At 39.3% G+C, this 20,526-nt stretch overlaps 2 protein-coding genes across 2 annotated transcripts; one reads left to right on the top strand and one right to left on the bottom strand.

The window, feature by feature from the left end:
- Positions 1–1,109: 1,109 nt before the first annotated feature.
- On the bottom strand, positions 1,110–10,227 carry pex3 (peroxisomal biogenesis factor 3). The gene is made up of 12 exons (XM_060883860.1): positions 10,037–10,227; positions 9,392–9,523; positions 9,210–9,291; positions 8,683–8,726; positions 8,476–8,597; positions 8,338–8,404; positions 8,158–8,212; positions 4,138–4,288; positions 2,787–2,857; positions 2,588–2,710; positions 2,329–2,425; positions 1,110–2,074 (listed from the first exon to the last, which is right to left on the bottom strand). The coding sequence occupies exons 1-12, from the start codon at positions 10,107–10,109 to the stop codon at positions 1,991–1,993; spliced, it is 1,101 nt and encodes a 366-aa protein (XP_060739843.1). The 5' UTR covers positions 10,110–10,227; the 3' UTR covers positions 1,110–1,990.
- An 878-nt stretch (positions 10,228–11,105) lies between these two features.
- adat2 (adenosine deaminase tRNA specific 2) lies at positions 11,106–15,362 on the top strand. Its single transcript, XM_060883127.1, has 6 exons — positions 11,106–11,694; positions 11,960–12,064; positions 12,632–12,782; positions 14,006–14,112; positions 14,262–14,334; positions 14,452–15,362. Exons 1-6 carry the CDS (start codon positions 11,596–11,598, stop codon positions 14,523–14,525), a joined length of 609 nt encoding a protein of 202 aa, XP_060739110.1. The 5' UTR covers positions 11,106–11,595; the 3' UTR covers positions 14,526–15,362.
- Positions 15,363–20,526: the final 5,164 nt, after the last annotated feature.

The raw sequence follows: 20,526 nt of genomic DNA, 5'->3' as shown, positions 1-20,526 counted from the left end.
ACATTTCTACCCTTTAGACACATCATGTGAACAGGAGAGCTTCTTTCTTTTATGGTTCACATTATTTAGCTTTCAAATATATATATTTTTTAACCAGATCTAAATGAATTCTGCACTTGTGCTGCGTTAAAGAGTGTTGTGTCAAATACAAACATGATGCAAGATCGCATTAACATTTGCAGAAAATCCTTTGACTCTTGTCTCAGGAATTCAAGTAAACAGTTTCTGTTAAGGAAAAAAAAAGGGCAAGGCGACTTCACCATCATGGATCATGTGACAAGGTTAAATTTCCTGTTTGACAAAACCTGTAGTCGGTGTTGGTCATGTGACTTCAGTGTGATTGTGGAAACCGCGCTTTGTGGTGGTATTTACACTAAAACCCTGCAGTCAGCATGAACACTGCACTTTTTGTGATGAGTCATCATCATCATCATCATCATCACCTGACTGAGCTGAAAGGAGATTAAGATTAGAATTGATTTGTGTTTTGTTTTTGGTCCTAATATTTTCCTGGTAAGTTCGAAGTTTTTCTAAATCTCACAATAACATTTGAAAGTAATCTGAAGAGTCGTTTCTTTCCTTACGTGCCATTTTTGTTTGATATACAGTTTGTGTACATGATCTTTAATCGAGGACAATACAGCGGTCCGTCTGTCCTGCTATAGATAATCTGGTTACCATAGAAACGTGCTATGATATCCTATCCTGCTGAGGTGGATAAACTTACCTGGACACAGTTATTATAAGACTTATAAGACCTTATTGTGCCGAGTGCAGCACAGTTGATTTCTGTACATGAGAGTTAAAGTCCAAAGAACTGGGGTTTTTCCTCTGAATCCCCCCCCCCCCCCCTTCATGCTGGAATACAGAGATATACATCTACAACTGGATCACTGTAGTCAAGTCTCTTTGTGACAAAACAGCTGTACCACAATAAAGCCACATCTCAGTAAAAATTTGATTCGGGTCCTTTTTCTTTTTCTTTAAATCTGTTCATTGAATATAATTTGAACTAATCATATGACTTCAATAAGTACTGCCAGCTTTATAATTCTGTCTAACATAATCACACAAGACCTGGCTTAAAGAACTATAAAGAACCAGAGTAATAATAATAATAGTAATCTCCTTTTATTTTTTAAGAATAAGTATTTATTTGCACTTATTTTTTAACATTCTTCATAACGGTCAATAAGTTAAGCTTCACTAAATTCCTCTTAGTTTTTTTTCCGATTATACTTATTCTGTTAGCAAAAAGACAGCAGGCATTTTTTTTTACAGTCAATGCACTGATTTCAGATTAAAAGAAGAAGAAGAAGAAGAAAAGATCGGCGTCTCTATCCGTGAGCAGAAAATCCAGAGCTTATAGTGTTGTTGTTTTTTTCCAGCTTGAACTTTGTCTAAGAATCCAGCCTCTGTCGTGCTCTATTTAGAAATCGTGAACGATATTCACATTTTAACATTCTGTGTAAATGTTCAGGAGAATGGAATAACAAAAAAAGTTGAATCTTTATGGTAATGATGAAGCTTGTTTGGTCCTGGGACATTAATACAGGACAGAGATTCTCTCCACTAATAACCAAGACAATCCTGTGCGTCTGTGAGCTCGTGTATGTGGAAGAGGGTGGATAGTGTTTTCCTTTGGTTGTGTAACTCCGCCCCCTGACCTTACAGGAGAAGAAGCACGGAAAGAGGTGTTCTGGCCTGGGAGGAAGCGTGTGACAGCCTTCGCCCCTCGTCGGATTGTAGAGACGTGAGATGAGAGGAAACGCTCTAAGTGAATAAATTAGGAATTAAAAAATTTGAGAGAGGGGAAAAAGAGCAGTGCTGAAAGCAGAGCTCCAATCATTAATCATCCAGGTTTACAGAGCAACCTCAAGCTGTTCGTCACACAGGACTTCCTTTCCCCCCGTCAGGTAAGGGGCCGAGGGAACACTGTGCTCTGTTGCGGTCTGTAGATTCAGGAATTTGACCTGATGTTGAAAAGAATTTACTTCTGCACTTCATGAGGGTTGCTGAAAGCTTCATAAACATTGGCTGCAAATTCTTTCACTTGTTCCGTCATTAAAAGATCCTGCGAGAAAGAGAAAAAAAAAGAAAAAAAAAAAGAGGATCAGACACGAAGCTACACATCAGAAATAACGGTCTGGTTGTTATTAACATTGTCTTTCATCTGATAAGAGGAAGCAGCCTTATTTCTGTCACATATACATGCCAGTGAATGTCATTCACATCATGACTGGAGTTAATAAGGCTGTGATGTAAAAGAACGACACAAGAATGAGGAAACTTCACAGCAGAAAGAAAAGCGCGTCACATTCCTCGTACCTGAACAAACCGACTGGGGGTTTCGCTGCATATGGAGTGAATCTGTCCGTTGGCGATTGGAATTATTTTGGCGAGTGGGAGACTCACGTGTATGAGACTGGAACAGAAGGAAGAAGAAACCTTGTAATATATATATATATATATATATATATATATATATATATATATATATATATATATATATATATATATATATATAAAATATATAAAAACAAAAAGAATAAAATAAATGAAAAGAAATGCAGAACTAACTCCTGACCTATCAGGTGTGCTGCTGGGGGAAGAGTCTCCTTGAGGGCCACAAAAAAACTCGGCCATGTTGTCGAGAAAATGGCTGAAGCCGCGGTTCAAGCAGGCGTTCAGTATGGTAATGAAATCTGGGCTAAAAACAAACAGATGACAATTAGGCATGTTTTATATTGCTTTGTGTTTGGTTGAATTAAAGTATTATTCCGTACTTCTCGAGCATGTCCCTGGTTTCGTTTAACAGCTTTATCGCCGTGACGTCGTTCTCCGTCAGACCGCAAGCCTGTGAGACGCAAAAACAGGTGACATTCAATAAATAAAAAGGAAATGTTGTGTATTAAAGACACCAGAAGAGAGCAGAACAGTCCAGACTGCAGTGATACCACATGACTCACTAGATTTGTAGTGTTTAGTGTGGTATTCTGCTGATGCTACAGTGATTTCACCACAGCTACGGTGTTTAAAGTTCAGTTTAAGATCCCAGAAACCTTTCTGTTCTGATAGATCTGATAAACTGGTTTGTCTCTCACTCATCTCACTAAGACACTAGAACGTGTAAACTCCTGAACTCGGAATACTTTTAACAACTTCAGCACATCAATGTGTCTTTATAGGTTTACGTGAATAAAAAGAGTTGTTTAAACTTCTAAATACTGTGACATTTTTGTGTTTGTTTTTTGTACGTAGTAAGTAAGTAAGCAGAACTGTAACTCAAGTGAGAGAGAGAGAAAGAGAGAGAGAGAGAGTGCACGTGTGTGTAAGAGAGAGAGTGTGTGCATGTGTGTTTGTGTGTGAGAGAGTGTGTGTGCACATGTGTTTGTGTGTGAGAGAGTGTGTGTGCATGTGCGTAAGAGAGAGTGTGTGTGTGTGTGTGTGTGAGAAAGAGAGTGTGCGCGTGTGTGTAAGAGAGAGTGAGCGTGTGCATGTGTGTGTGAGAGAGAGAGAGAGTGTGTGTGCGTGTGTGTGTAAGAGAGAGAGAGAGTGTGCGTGTGTGTAAGAGAGAGTGTGTGTGCGTGTGTGTGTAAAAGAGAGAGTGTGTGTGCACATGTGTTTGTGTGTAAGAGAGAGAGAGAGAAAGAGTGTGTGTGCATGTGTGTAAGAGAGAGTGAGTGTGTGCGTGTGTGTGTGTGTGTGTAAGATAGAGAGTGTGTGTGAACGTGTGTAAGAGAGGGAGTGTGTGTGCATGTGTGTATGTGTGTCTAAGAGAGAGTGTGTGTGCACATGTTTGTGTGTAAGAGAGAGAGAGAAAGAGTGTGTGTGCATGTGTGTAAGAGAGAGAGTGTGTGCACATGTGTGTGTAAGAGAGAGAGAGTGTGTTTGCGTGTGTGTGTAAGAGAGAGAGAGTGAGTGTGTGCGTGTGTGTAAGAAATAGTGTGTGCACATGTGTGTGTGTAAGAAATAGAGTGTGTGCACACATGTAAGATTGTGTGTGTTAAATCTCCAGATCAATAACCTGCTGTTCTTTTAAAGTCTACACGTCTTGTCACTGTGCTGTGCTCCTTAAACGACAGTTAAGTTTGTGCTGCAGTGCAGGAGGATTAGCAGGTGAGCTCTGCGCTGTACCTGAGCAGATAACGGGTTCTCCTCATCAGGCATCATGTAGCAGGACAGAGGCCTGAACCTGGACAAGCCCGAGTTCTCCTCCACCAGCTGACGGATTTGAATTACGTGCAGCTCGAGTTCCTGCAGAGACAGACTCTGCTTCAGAGAGATCCTAAAAAGTGAGTAGTTATAATTACACAGTGCTGTGCATAAGTATTCACCCCCTCTGCTCCGTTCCCATGCAGCAGTCCTCAGTATAACAACACCTTAAAAATCTAGTTCATTGTTCGCAAAATTGTTTGCAAATGAACAAAATTTACAAATTGCGTAAGCTTTTTAGCCTGTTACTGTGAAACCAGCCATCAGTAGACATTACATACCTGGTTGAATGTGTGTAATTAAAGTGTCACGTTATTTCATTGTCTTTAAATAATCATGTTCCAGGAAGAGCCCAGAATTTCTTAGGGTGTTTCCCAGACTACGATTTACCGCAAACCTTCACTGTACTAGTGTGTGGGTTTGTCTGAGATACAAAGATGTATGACTTTGTATGACTGTATGACTTGCATTTCAACATAAACACATCCACTACAGCTCCACACTCAGGTTTCTAATCTCTACTAATGTCCCACATAACAAACAATTAGATAAAGCATCAAGTCACTATATTACAATAATGCTAACTAACAGACAGCTAAACATTCTACTATTGTTGCTTCAGATTTTATAAACAAACGCCTGAAAGGTGAAACTGAACTGGAGTCAGCTAGATGAAGTGATGCTGCACCCTAGTGGCGTATTATAATATTACAGGTGGATTAGTACCAGTTTACCATAAAGATAATGAGATAAATCTCCTCCACAAAGTGACCTCCGTTTTTGAACCTTTACATCTTCTGAGTCACGTGCAGCAACAACAAAGAGCCGGTACATGTTTTGTGTCACGATAGTCATGAAGACTAAAAGAACAAAATGAGTCCAGGACAAAGTTTCAGAAACATAGAACTACTAAAACCAAATCTGTTAAAAAAGCCAATGACGAGGTAAGGAAGGTATTAATCAGAGAAACAATCAATTAACACCAAAGTAGTAGGGCTGGGCGATATGGCTGAAAACTGTATCACGATATCAGTGTTTTCATATCGGTCGATTTTTTTATGACCCATTTAAAATAAGGACCAGGGAAAAATATATTACATTTAAACATTTTTATTTTAAACTTAACCTTCCTCTGATCATAATACCCCAGTTACTAAGACAGAAATGTCAACAACCAGGAAAATTCAAATAATTATAATGTAAACATAAGTCTAAAGTCACAATAAACACTTAACAATTATCTCTTAACATTTAAGGTGCAAAATGAAAGAAAATGTAAGAAATGCTTAATAAAGTGTAATAAAATAGTGCAAAGTGGAGAAACGTAGAGAAACGGTCTTGCATAATTTGCAGATATTGGTCTGACTACGGTCAGACATAATATCCAAAAAACTGCCATACTGGTGAGCTGACTTTTCCTCTTTTATTTACAATTTCCTCGCTAACTGCAGCTCATTTTCTGCTTATCAGTTGCCGATTACTGAAGAGGAATCCAGCAGACCAGCACCAGACAACGATATGACGCAACCAGACTTGATACTGTTACATGATTGGCTGTTAGCGTGTCACTCCCTACGTTGCTAGGTTACCAGAGAGTGAGTGCTAGGGCTGTGCAATATGGACAAAATAATCATATTGCGATTTTCTGAATGAATATTGCGATTGCGATTTTATTTGCGATTTTGGCAATTGTTTTTGCTTTTTCAAACTTTTTCAAACATGCTTTTTCTAAATGTATTCAGTGCACAAGAAGTGCATAACAAAACATTTCACAATGAAATAACAGTATTAATAGTTTAATAAACAAAACTGTAGTAAAATTGTCTTTAAAACAGACAACATAAAATAAATTAAGATTAACTAAACTAAATTCCAGTCATAATAAATAAACTTCTAAACTATTTTTCAGGGCACACATTTCACAATGAAATAACATACTGTTAGGGTTGCAAAGGGGCGGAAAGTTTCCGGTAAATTTCTGGAAACTTTCCACGGGAACTTAATCTGGGGAATTTTGGAAAAATTCAAAATTGGAAACTTTACGGGAATTTACAAGAGTTTATGGGAATTATTTGGAAATATAGGGAAATGTATATAAACTATATCATATACAAACATAAACATTTTGTTTGTCATAAGCAGACATGCATGCAAGCTAATACAAATTTTAAAAATTACGCCTTGACTGATTTAATTGTAAGTAGAACTTTAATTGATTATTTCATTGAGTAACAAAAGCATAATAAACATTATTATGCTTGTAATAAACATAAACTTAATAATTGTAATAAACATTATTTTATAGAGGATTATTTTTATTTCAGGGTGGAGTGAGTGTGTGGGGGAGGGTCATCAAATTATCTGTGCATGTGATAACACTCCTAAATTACTGCTTATTAAGAGTTAGTAATGTAGTTATTAAGTTTAGGTATTGGGTACAATTAAGAATGTAGAATACGGTAATGCAGAATAAAGCATTAATATGTGCTTAATAAGTACTAATAAATAGCCAATATTCTATTAATACTCATGCTAATAAGCAACTAGTTAAATGACTCTAAAATAAAGTGTTACTGTGCATGTTATGGAAGAATGCAAGTACATGCAGGGGGTTTGGCCTCAATGGCCCTCCAGTAAGCAGTGTGCTGTGTGCAAGTGACCGATGAATGGTCAAAATTATGCTGTTAAGTTTTTTTTTTTAACTACATTTAAGTTCCTTGTTATAGGCAACTCTGCATTTTTTTTAATTCCCAGTTTATTTCCATATATTCCCGTTAATTCCCATATATTCCCCTTAATTCCCATGGAAAGTTTCCAGCCTACATTTTGGGAATAGCAAATCGTATGAAATGAGTGTGAGATGGCAGCTGGTATCTTTTGTCGAGTGTTTGTATTTAGTCTTCGGAAACCGTCTTTACTGACGATGTGCGCAGGCATTATAATCTTTGCATATATGATAGGTGACCGTGTCGGTAATTTCTTTGTGCCGTTTTGATCCTTTCTCATAAGGCATGGCGCTTGCAAATGCTTGAACAATGGATACTTGTTCAATCTGTTCGGGCTGGCTTTGATGTGTGCTTTTGTTTGTTTCGATGGACTTTGTCGACATGCATTGATCATGCAGTTTTTTATGCCGCTATTTTAAGTGTTAGAACAGATTTGTAGTATTGCTCCGTTTCGTTGGAATAATCATTTCACAAGTCTTGCAAATTACCTTGCTCTGTCACACATCCTCTCTCCTGAATCCAAAATACTCCCAAACGACTGACGTTGAATTTCTCTTTGGCACCAAATCATTTTTACTTTGACCTACATCCATATTTTATGTTCTTTCCTCCCGCTCGCCTATTCGGTTCTGCCGCTCAGCTTCGTCATTCGCTGCATGAGCTCTGATTGGTTAACATCATTCTCCCGTTCAGCTTAGCTGTAATTTGCGCTGTGTGAGCTCTGATTAGTTAACATCTTAATAGATAAAATCGCAGCCTTATGCAGTTTAGAAATCGCATGTGCTTAAATCGCGATTTTTTTTGCGATTGCAATTAATTGCACAGCCCTAGTGAGTGCCTTTGTTAATGCAACCAAACTTGCTCTGCAACCTCGGTTTCCTTCCAACGAAGAATAAAAAATATAGAATTTTTTTTATCGAACACATTTTTTATCGCTATCAATCACGTGTCTATCGCGATACATATCATTATCGTTTTATCGCCCAGCCGTACAAAGTAGATGGAGGGATCCACAGCTTAGATGTTTACAGGATAACTAGCAAACAGGGCCTTCTTATAAAAGAATGGTGAGAAGTGTGGAGACGGATTAAAGAGATGAATATGTCCGCTATGTTCTCAGTGCTTCTCATGTAATTTGTAAGACCAAAGAAAATGCAGAGAAGGACCAAGGTTCTAGTTACTCTGATCTTAAAAGACACTAAAAGATAAGACTTACGGTCCTAGGATCTCCTGTACGGCTTTCTTCACCACGGTTATCAGCTCTATCAGCCCTGAAATCACAAACAAATTAAAGACAAAAAATAAAAAGACAAACGATGAAGAAAATTTATTTTTTTCTTTACAATATTTCAGATTAGAGAAATAAAAGGCACCAGGAACTTAAAGGTTCTCCTACCGTCTCCCAGAAGGTGCTGGATGCTGGACAGATACTTCTGCTGGACTTCAGGAGGAGCCAATGGCATCTAAGAAAACAAATTTAAAACATGTACATCTCCAAAATTCTTGAGAGTAACGGAAAAGTCAAAGAATTTACCGTTCCATTTTTAGTTACAGAGTTGTCTAGGTATAAGTAGCCTCCGATTATGTTGAGCTGAACACGGAGCAACACCACCAGCATACAGGTGCTATAAACAGCCACGATGCTTCGAGTAAAACCTGGAGGGTGAAGCCAAGAGATCATATCACAAAATGGTGAAATATTTACTTAGTTCTTCATACAGGATGCTGGATTTAAACTCACTGATTGTCTTAAGATCCTCCCAGACCTCAAGCTTGTTGTCTGGTCTAAAAAAAAAAAAACACTTCAATCAGAGTGTGAAAAATTATAACAAGCTTTATCATGTATCCTGACACTTCACATGGACACCACTATTAGTGCAGATGGAAATTAACCTCAAAAGTTAAGGAGAACAATTGGGTTCGGCTTTTAGGTGATTTCGTCTAAATGTACTGGACGGAGCTCAAAGTTCCTAATCTGGTGAACTAGCATGAGAATGTTTCTCTGATCAATGCTGCAAAGCTCTTTCTGGAAAACTGAGTCTTATAAACACTGTAAATGTAATAAAATACGAGCGTTACATTAGTTAGTCCTCTTATATACACACACACTCAAGAAAGAGAGAAGGCTACGAAGGTTTTGTGCACATGTACAAATGATTTATTCCTAAACCTGTTCGTACTCAGCTTTGTAAACGAAGCCCAATGTGTTAGAAATTATCTGCGTGCTAAATCTCATCGAAAGGCAGATCATCTGAAGGCGTTCCTCACCTGGACCTCAGCAGTGCTGTGAGACTCTCCGAGTTCAGGTGGTGTATGATCGCTTCTCTCAGCGTAGGAAGCAACGACAACACTGTGTGGAAAAAAAATGAAGCCATATGAATAGTTACAGAAATAAGATAAGATATAAAGAACTTTTGGAGAGGATTCGCAGCTTCACGTGGAAGTCTAACCCGTCATGTTACAGGTCCTCTGGTTGCTCTCGAAATGAAACTGCCTCCGAGCCTGAGAGATGTATTCGGCTGCCTCACGCTCCTGCATCTCCTGGAGCTTTCTCTGGGCATATTTCCCAAGCAGGTACACACCTGGCGTATGAGGTCAGGAAACTCATAATATTAGATGATAGGATTATACACATTAATCTGTTTAATCAGATAAGAAACCCAGGGTCTAAACATGTCAGTGTTAATGTCAGTGTTCAGATATGAAAACCTAATATCACATAATATTCATATATGAGGTTTAAAGGTGAAAATAATGCGACTGCCAGCTTCAATAGGGCAATAGTTAACACTTTGTGTTCAGAGTATGAAGTATGAACGTTTAGCATAACATTTTTGACGTCACAACCACTCGAATTGGAGTTTGCACTGATTTCTTTCATCACTAGCTGACAACTGAAGAGATTTAAACCGCACACATGCCTCGCTAAATCCTGCCGGAGTCTAAACACTACGTCGGGAGCTAATTTTAATTTAATTTACTTGAGTATTAATGTGCTAATCGCTTTAGGATGGACCCGCAGCTAGCTAACATGTAGCATTGAGCTCATTGCTAGCTAGCTGTGTACACAGTGTTTGTGTGCGCGCGCGCGTTACCTCCTGCAAAAGCGCCGGCGAAAATAAATTTCCTTTTATGACGCTTGATAAAGTTCCATGTAGACGATAACATGTTTATAAAAACACACTCGGTATTTACAAAAACGCTCAAAGCGGTAATTTAACAAGGGAGGAATAAGTTTGTTCCTCAGACAGAACTAGCAGGTTTCTACACAACATGGCCAGAAGGTTACAAGTTGCCAGATGCATCTAAAATCCCACATAGCTGCTCTGTTAGACCTTGGCTGTACAGTTGAGTTACAGAACATCAACGTTATGAAAAATCAAAAAGGCTTTTCCATGAGCCTTATACTACTGTCTAATGGAAAAAACCCCACAATGTACTCAGAAGTAAATTCAGAAATCTTTATTTAAAAAAAACAACATTTAAATAATTTGTTTTATTATTTTTATTGAAGATGTATTAACAGATATTTCTGATATACAAACATTATCCACTGATGTTTATTATCCAATTATCCAACGTGTGCAATGTGTCATACAACAGAAATAGTTCTGTACATCAGACACATTTACATTATGTACATTATATGCTGTTCTCCTGCACTCTGACTTCAACTACTACGATGAGATGAGATATGCAAAGTCAGGAATTCCACTGTGTTGTATTATAAATGACTTTTTCAACTTCTTGGTCGTTATTTTCTTTCTTTTTTTCCCACCCAGGTGAATATTAGACCGCACCGATCTGGCAACCCGTTACCTGTCCTGTCAGCACCTCCTTATTGTAGATCTGCTTTCTCTAATATAGAGTATGTGAAATAGCTATTTTGAAATATTTTACTGATATTGCAGATTAATCCCTTTCTTATTTTTGGGCAATGTTATAAAGTTATAAAGAACTTTCAGGATAGAGGTCATACAGTTCTTCGGTGTATATTAATGAAGAGATTATTCCAGTAAATCTGCAGTTTTTTGTTTTTTTTTAATAAATAAATGTCTTTTCCTATTTTCCTTCAAATATTTATGTACGATTTCTTTAAGTATGATAATCACGCCTTCTGCCTACAGCGGGCCAGATGATGACGCAATAAATGTGCGACGCCGACTGTAATGTTTGTAGATGACGCTTCGGTCTGCGTGTTTAACGAAATAACTAGATGCGTTATGGCCTGGAGTATAATATGACATATTATTGTATTATGTATTATCACGAGTAAGGGATTAAATATCTAAAAAAAAAAAAAACGTTGCCATGCTTTCACAACAATATTTATATTTACTATAAACAATACATCTTTATCTTCGTAAACCCGAGACAAGCAACATATTTTTCCCTTTCACGAGAATATGACACACTACTAACTTTCTACAAGCTCTTATTTACGTAACGATTGTCAATCATTTTATTTTAGTGTCACTATTTGCGAGATTAATTCCGCTTGACCGGTCCGCCTTCTATTGTGTTCCGTCTGTGACAAAGCATCACATACTCATCGTTCCGCTTTACACTTAAAAGTGTGCACGTGCTTTGTACGATCTCGAGTTTAGTAACAGTAAATCTGGTTTAATTTCTTTATAATAAATCATTCTTCGATATGCGATCAGATAATGCAGAAAGTGATGTGATGACCGGGAGTTTCCTCCAGCCCTCAGACACTGAGGTAGAGAGATGGATGTCCAGTGCGTTTAACATGGTACTGCTGTGTTGTTGTTTTTGTTGTTGTTGTTATAATAATAATAATAGTAATAATTATTATTATTATTATTATTATTATTATAAAGTTATTCTTATTATTCTAAAGTTATTCTTCTTATTATTGTTATTATTGTTATGATTATGGTGATTATTATTATTACTACTGTTGTTATTGTTATCATTATTATTGTTGCTGTTATTTTTGTTTTGTTGTTGTTATTATTATTATTATTATTATTATTATTATTTTTCATCTCTAACAGGCCAAAGAGGCTCTTGAAAATGGAGAGGTGCCTGTTGGATGTCTTCTGGTTTACAATAATATAGTTTTGGGCAAAGGGAGGAATGAGGTGAATGAAACAAAAAATGTGAGTAATACATTTTTACTTCAATTCAAATTATGATTCACATGATGATGCATCTGTGTGGCTGATTTTCCCCATTTCATATGTGTGACGTATTTAAAACGAGACAAGGGGAAGAGAGTGAAGAATGATTTTGTAGCTTGAAGCAACAGATTAACAAAAAACCTCTAAAGACATGTAAAGACCTGTATGACTCAGTCATTCTAGCTAATATCTGACCTTGAGATCATGCCACTGATGCTGTTATTGAATTTAACTGATCTTGTAATTTTGGGTCCTAGTAGTATTAGGGATAGTGTTGCATTTCAACTTGTAATTCCCAGCTACCATTCAGGAAGAGTTTCTAAGCACATTACAGATATTTCAGTGCAGATTTATTTAATGTTTCAGGATGGAGTTCAACAGTAAATATTTCCTCTTTTTTGTGAAGCATGAAAATAGGTACAGTTTTAGTGAACGATCAATCCAGAGTCTTACAATAATGTTAATAAATATATATTTTTTAAATAAAGTGACAATCCAAGTTGTATTCGACTGAAACAAGTTGGTGTGTGTTGTGAATTTCATAAGGCGACGCGTCATGCAGAAATGGTGGCACTGGACCAGGTGTTAGAGTGGTGTTCTGACAGGGAGCTGGACCCGAAGGAGGTGTGTAAGCACTGTGTTCTCTACGTGACCGTTGAACCCTGCATCACGTGTGCAGCTGCACTGCGTCTGCTGAGTATCCTTTATTCTTCAGGCTCCTGTTTATGACATTTCTCCAAGTTGCTTTGATATCCTAATGTGTGAAATCTTTCTACATCTCATTTAAGCTGTCATTTATGGACACAGACACAAGCATGGCTTTACACACGTAGTTGTAATATGCACATTATGCATTTTTGTAACAAAACATATGGAATTGCATACCGTTTTAAAACAATGTCTAATTATTGTTGCCATAGCAATTAAGAACCTGTGTATCAGGAAGATGCAAATAAATAATCATGCTCCTCAGAGGCACAAAGTTGCAAGATGATGGATCTGCAATGTTTTAGAAACTACAGTTACTTTACCCATTTTCACCAGCAGAAAGGATTTTAATCCATAAAAACAAATGAATGCTGTTCTGTCTGTGAGTCTGATCTAACATGAGTCAGGACTTTGTTGGTGTTTCAGTTTGAGATGTTTGTTTTTCCCCCGTTGATACTCTTACACTGAATTTTAGTGTTGAAGATCAAATCCGAGCTGCTTTTTAGATAAATAAACACTTGGAGCATCTCAGAAAGCTGAAATGGGTTTGATATCAACATTTACTTTGAAGATCCAAACATTTGTGTGGAGAAAAAATAACCGTTTTTTTTTTCTATGAACATATCACCTCTAGTATTGTAGAGAAAGACAGAAATACTGTTGAAACATTCTGAAAAGTCCTGAGTGAGCTTCATATTAAAACCACTGTGGAATGAAACACTCTCTCTCACTCATTTTCTACCGCTTATCTGAACTACCTCGGGTCACGGGGAGCCTGTGCCTATCTCAGGCGTCATCGGGCATCAAGGCAGGATACACCCTGGACGGAGTGCCAACCCATCGCAGGGCACACACACACACGCTCATTCACTCACGCAATCACACACTACGGACAATTTTCCAGAGATGCCAATCAACCTACCATGCATGTCTTTGGACCGGGGGAGGAAACCGGAGTACCTGGAGGAAACCCCCAAGGCACGGGGAGAACATGCAAACTCCACACACACACACACGAGGCGGAGGCGGGAATCGAACCCCCAGCCCTGGAGGTGTGAGGCGAACATGCTAACCACTAAGCCACCGTGCCCCCCTGGAATGAGACATGACAAAGATATTCAATGATCAAAAATGACACAAAGCAAACCGGCCTCCGGGAAAAAAGTTTACTAACTAAATGGCCATGAAGTCCTTGACGTTGCTGTATTGTAGATATCCCACTGGTTGTGTATGGCTGTAAGAACGAGCGGTTTGGAGGCTGCGGTTCAGTGCTGGACGTCTCGTCGGCTGATCTTCCTCACACTGGAACATCTTTCAAGGTAACAAATCTTTTTTTAAAAAAAACAACAATCAAGCAAGAAGTTTTGTTCATTCTGGAGGGGCTTCATTTCAGTTTCCTTCTTTTTTATCGCAAGATCCTGTGAGAATCTTTGTTTGGAAAAATGATAAATGGTCTTTCCCTGTCCAGTGTATTCCAGGCCACAGAGCAGACGAGGCTGTTGAGATGCTGAAGACCTTCTACAAGCAGGAGAATCCTAACGGTGAGATTGTGAGCTTCGTGTCATTTAACCCTCAACTATAGCTGAAGAAGGGGCTCTTATTAAACCATTCTGTCAGTTATTTCATTTGTATTTCATATTTTTCTGTCTTCGTTTAAGCGCTGAAGCCAAAAGTAAGGAAAGATGGCATCAGTCCAGCAGGAGGCAGTGTGACCAAGCACACGGAAGCATGACGGTGTCCTCAACATAAGAGAATGAAGGAAAATATCTGCTTCAGACTGAAACGGAAAAATAAAACCCACCATTTCCTTTCCCCCAGCCAACAGACTGCACCAGTATGTGGTCTGAAAACTTTTTTTTTTTTCCACTCAGGACTCCTTTTCCACTTCCTCCTCCTGTTCTGTCTGTCCTGATACATAACAGAGAAATATCCTATAAGATAATATATATTTTGTAAAACTCTAAAAACAGCACTGACCAAAAGTGAGTAAAGAAGTTAACGTGTGTGAGAGGATCAGACGATGAAGCAGGAACACGAACGTCGCTCCATGCGCTTTCAGACAGCATCATTGGTTCATCGAGTAATCACAGGTCCTGTGTATTCAAACCTGAAGCACAGTTTTCTTTTGTAAACACTTCAGAGAGCCACTTAAATCTGGTGTAGTGTCCCTTCATGTTTCCACACGCCTGTGATTTACATTGTGTAATTTGATGTCATTAATGTACTTCACTGACAAAAGCGTTATCGTGTGTACAGTGTAGTAGAGACGATTAACAGTTCCTGCTGTGTGTGATGGAGTTTGTCTGGATTTTAATTGTTAAGGTTTGTTTATTATTCGTTATCCTTATAACTAAGAAAACTGCTACTATTTTTATATGATGATGACACCAACAGGAGGAAAACATGAGCTCTGTTAAAACGACAACAGACTGAAGTGAGAAAGAAGATGGCATCGTAGAAACCTAAAGCTGCTTACAAGAGACGTGCTGTGTTTATCCATCAGTCACGAACACTTCTGCAGTCATCACTGTGCACTGTATAAAACCGTCTAATAAAAGATCTCCAGTGCGCTCGCTCTCGAATCTCATTTTTTTTCCTTCAGATCAGGCCACAGCCTATCTACTAATGTACAGCATGACGTTGAAGTTAGTGATACTGATGTGTGTCTCTAAAGCTCAGAGTTCTATCTTGACAATAATAATATCAGTAATAAGTGAAGGAAAGAGGCGTGGAGTCAGTAGTGTTGAAGTAAAAATTGCAGCGCTGAAACATCAAGTGTCCAGCAGAAGTCCTGTGTTAGCTGTGTGAGTAAAGCACCTCAGAAGCTGTGGTGAAAGCAGTGACGTTAACGTGAACAATGCGAAAGCGTCAACACGGGGTTTGTACTGTACTGAAATGTATGTGAGAAAAAAATACAGGCAGCTTCTTCTACTGTCGGCCATGTCGAATACCGTCTTTGACGTTCTGTTCGATTTTCACACGAGTGCATCTCATAATTTCAAACTGGACCTGGTCTGAGGCAGCTTGGTGCCACTGCATGTCATCATGGGGCAAATATTCATTACATGTTTGGTAAATTGTGCCAATAAAGTGATACATGTGAAATCGAATGACTTCACACCACCTCCACCACCCTGAATAAGCTGCGTCAGTCCAGTCTTCATTTTTTTCCCCACTGTAACCGCAGATCCGTGTTACTGACTGACAGGACTGGACCCTGACATTGACTTTTGCTCTTCTAGCTCATCCATTGTACGTGTATTTGGCATGTTGTTCTCTCTGAGACACACAGATCAGACACACCGTCACACAGACACACTGAGACTACTGTGAGTAATAAAACCCCCTCATTCATTATTCTAAAGTTTGATATGAACATTAACTGAAGCTCTGGACCTGTATCTTCATGATTTGACATGTTGTGCTGCTGCTACATGATTGCAAGAACGAGCTGATGTTTAGTCAAATTTATGTTAGTATGTTAGAAAGTTTTAATTCAGCATGTTTGTCTGGTTTCCTCCTTAAAGGTCATTTTGACTAAACAATGAACTCTAAATTCACACAAAATGACAGTAAAGAAATGATCACGTTAGCAAACGTGAACATGATCTCAGTTCAGCTAGTGTGATGGTGTGAGTGGAGATAAAATAATTAGCTGTGCTATCTCTCTCTCAAATGGGAGTTTTGAAAACTTTCTCTCTTCAGCATGTCAGATTTTATTACTATGCTAATTCATGCGAGAGAAACCTTCAGATCACGTTCAGTTCATCACCTCTGAGTGAGGGAGCGAGGGTGTAAATGAGAAGACTACGAGGTGTTGTTCTACACTCGATGTGCTGATGGAGAGAGCGCACACACACACACAAACACACACACACACACAGACACACACACAGGACTCAAAACATTGGAAAGCATTTCCTAAGAACAGTCAGACCGGATGTTTGCTAGTGGACGTGATTAGTACGATGAATTCACCACTGGAGCTCAGGATCTTTTTCTTATTTTGGAAAGAGGAGCTGAGAAGATTGGGAGAGGGTGAAGATTTTGACAGTCTTGTTTTGGATGTTGAGTGTTAGCACTTCATTTTAACAGTAGGAGCTGTTTTCTCTCCTCTTCTGCGGTCTGACAGACGCTACACTGACACTCATTCAGATGAGGCCATGATGAGCTGATTACTGTGTCTGTCTCAGCTTAGTGCTTTTCCTCCTCAGCCCTCTCATAAAGAAAACATAAAGTGGAATTGTTATCTTTGCACAATTCTGTCTGACAAGGCAAAGGTTAAAAAATAAAAATATGGGACAGAAATACTGGACCGGTCGTTTCAAGGACCATCAAACATCGACGACTCATCCAGGATGCCAGACAAACATTTACGGAGCTGCAGGCAAACGGCAGCCTGCTTCAGATACACTGATTGTCTCTGATACATTGATGATTCCACTATTAGATAGAGACTTGGTGAACTGGTGTCCATGGGAGTGCTGCAAACTGAAAACCACTGAGGAACACAAAGGTTCATCTCAGAACACCATGAAGCTTTTTGGAATGATGATGAGTTAAATGTGGATATGTTGCAAGATACAGTATGAGACTTCTGATTTAGATCCATTAGGACAATTAAGACCAGACCACTGGAATTCAAAGAAAGTCTTTATTTATCATATTACAGAGTACTGAAATTCTGTCCTAGTTCCGCAGACGCCACGTAGGGTAACTGTGTTCAGTTTAACGAAGAGTCTTCATTTTGAAGTTACACTTCAGAACCAGAACCAAGTGTACTATAAGACAGTGATAAGACATCAAGCTGGAGTTTCTCAACCTCCTGTGTGCTGAATACTCAACTTTGTTCACAGAAACATCAGGTTTCCTTATAATACATGCTGTCTTCTGTTTCAGAAGCATCAGGAAGGGTGACGTGTGTGTGAGGCTGAAGTGTGTGTGTGAGAGAGGCTGAAGTGTGTGTGAGGCTGACTGAAGTATGTGTAAGGCTAAAGTTTGTGTGTGAGGCTGACTGAATTGTGTGTAAGGATGAAGTGTGTGTGAGGCTGACTGAAGTGTGTGTGAGAGCCTGAAGTGTGTGTGAGGCTGACTGAAGTATGTGTGAGGCTAAAGTTTGTGTGTGAGGCCTACTGAATAAGGATGAAGTGTGTGTGACTGACTTATGTGTGTGTAAGGATGACGTGTGTGTGACTGACTGAAGTGTGTGTAAGGATGAAGTGTGTGTGAGGCTGACTGAAGTGTGTGTGAGAGGCTGAAGTGTGTGTGAAAGGCTGAAATGTGTGTGCGACTGACTGATGTATGAGAGAGGCTGAAGTGTGTGTGAGGCTGACTGAAGTATGTGTAAGGCTAAAGTGTGTGTGTGACTGACTAAAGTGTGTGTAAGGATGAAGTGTGTGTGAGGCTGACTGAAGTATGTGTAAGGCTAAAGTGTGTGTGTGACTGACTAAAGTGTGTGTAAGGATGAAGTGTGTGTGAGGCTGACTGAAGTGTGTGTAAGGATGAAATGTGTGTGAGGCTGACTGAAGTGTGTGTAAGGATGAAATGTGTGTGAGGCTGACTGAAGTGTGTGTAAGGATGAAATGTGTGTGAGGCTGACTGAAGTGTGTGTAAGGATGAAATGTGGAAATGTGTGTGAGGCTGACTGAAGTATGTATAAGGCTAAAGTTTGTGTGTGACTGAATAAAGTGAGTGTAAGGATGAAGTGTGTGTGAGGCTGACTGAAGTGTGTGTAAGGCTAAAATGTGTGTGTGACTGACTGAAGTGTGAGAGATGCTGAAGTGTGTGCGACTGTCTGAAGTGTTTGAGAGGCTGAAGTGTGTGTGACTGACTGAAGTGTGTGTAAGGCTAAAGTTTGTGTGTGACTGACTAAAGTGTGTGTAAGGATGAAATGTGTGTGAGGCTGACTGAAGTGTGCGTAAGGATGAAATGTGTGTGTGACTGACTGAAGTGTGAGAGATGCTGAAGTGTGTGTGACTGACTGAAGTGTGTGTAAGGCTAAAGTTTGTGTGTGACTGACTAAAGTGTTTGTAAGGATGAAATGTGTGTGAGGCTGACTGAAGTGTGTGTAAGGCTAAAGTTTGTGTGTGACTGACTAAAGTGTGTGTAAGGCTAAAGTTTGTGTGTGACTGACTAAAGTGTTTGTAAGGATGAAATGTGTGTGAGGCTGACTGAAGTGTGTGTAAGGCTAAAGTTTGTGTGTGACTGACTAAAGTGTGTGTAAGGATGAAATGTGTGTGAGGCTGACTGAAGTGTGTGTAAGGATGAAATGTGTGTGAGGCTGACTGAAGTGTGTGTAAGGATGAAATGTGTGTGAGGCTGACTGAAGTATGTGTAAGGATGAAATGTGTGTGAGGCTGACTGAAGTGTGTGTAAGGCTAAAGTTTGTGTGTGAGACTGAAGTATGTGTAAGGCTAAAGTTTGTGTGTGACAGACTGAAGTGTGAGAGATGCTGAAGTGTGTGTGCGACTGTCTGGAGTGTTTGAGAGGCTGAAGTGTGTGTGAGACTAAAAATATGAGACAAACTATTTCACCTCATTTAATTCACACCGAATTTCTGTAAGTAACTCTAATCATCAGGTTCATTTCCTCTGAAAAATAATATATTTTGTACCACATTGTGCTTGAATTCTCAAATCTGATTGATCAGAAGGTGTGTATTATTTTGTGAATAACATCTCTGTGTCCTTTAAAAAATGTTTTACTCACCCTGACACACTACTTCCCCTTCCTCAGACTGACGGTGTTCCTTTAAGCCCGATATCTGCTTCTGTTAAAATTGGGATTAAATTTCAACCTGATGGAAAAGTATAAATCTGAATCAACACAGTGGTGACTGTGGAGCACAAGACCTCCAGAAAGTGAAAGCGTTTGCTGTGATTAAGGCCAGTGTCACACCAGTGCAGGAAATGATCCTTAATCCATCTCTAACCGTCTACTTCCTGTTCACTTTCTGCTTTTAGATTCTACCCTCAGATACAAATGTACAGCTTTGTGGTTCCTCATCGAGATGATCCTGCTGTTTGATCCTGGCTCCCCGCTGGGATTGATCTTGTTCCTGCCCCATAATTCTTTCATGTTTGGAGTTTTGCTTGGTCCTACCTGGATTCTGTAATTAAACTCCTCTGCACACGAATCTTCACCCTCCTCCTGATCCTGGTCTGGTCTGTTATGGAGCATTTTAAAGGAGTGCTGTGAACCTGTGGGTTCAGTCTAAAATCATCATACATGCATTAATCTATGCATTCACTTGTTCAGCTACAGCAGGGATGTCATCCTGATCTCTGTGGACCTTGAGCCTTTCCTTCTAAGAGATTGTATATATATATAGAATATAAGAATATATATATATTCATTCATCTTCTAGTGCTTATCTGAACTACCTCGTGTCACGGGGAGCCTCTCAGGCGTCATCGGGCATCAAGGCAGGATACACCCTGGACAGAGTGCCAACCCATCGCAGGGCACACACACACACTCTCATTCACTCACACAATCACACACTATGGACAATTTTCCAGAGATGCCAATCAACCTACCATGCATGTCTTTGGTAGGGGGAAGGAAACCAGAGTACCAGGAAACCCCTGAGGCACGGGGAGAACATGCAAACTCCACACACACAAGGCGGAGGCGGGAATCGAACCCCCAACCCTGGAGGTGTGAGGCGAACGTGCTAACCACTAAGCCACTGTGCCCCATATATATATATATTCTTATATCCTTATAGGCTG

Source organism: Tachysurus vachellii, chromosome 12, assembly GCF_030014155.1.
Source record: "Tachysurus vachellii isolate PV-2020 chromosome 12, HZAU_Pvac_v1, whole genome shotgun sequence".
In the NCBI taxonomy this organism is placed as follows: domain Eukaryota; kingdom Metazoa; phylum Chordata; class Actinopteri; order Siluriformes; family Bagridae; genus Tachysurus; species Tachysurus vachellii.
This window is presented reverse-complemented; position numbering and strand designations above follow the sequence as displayed.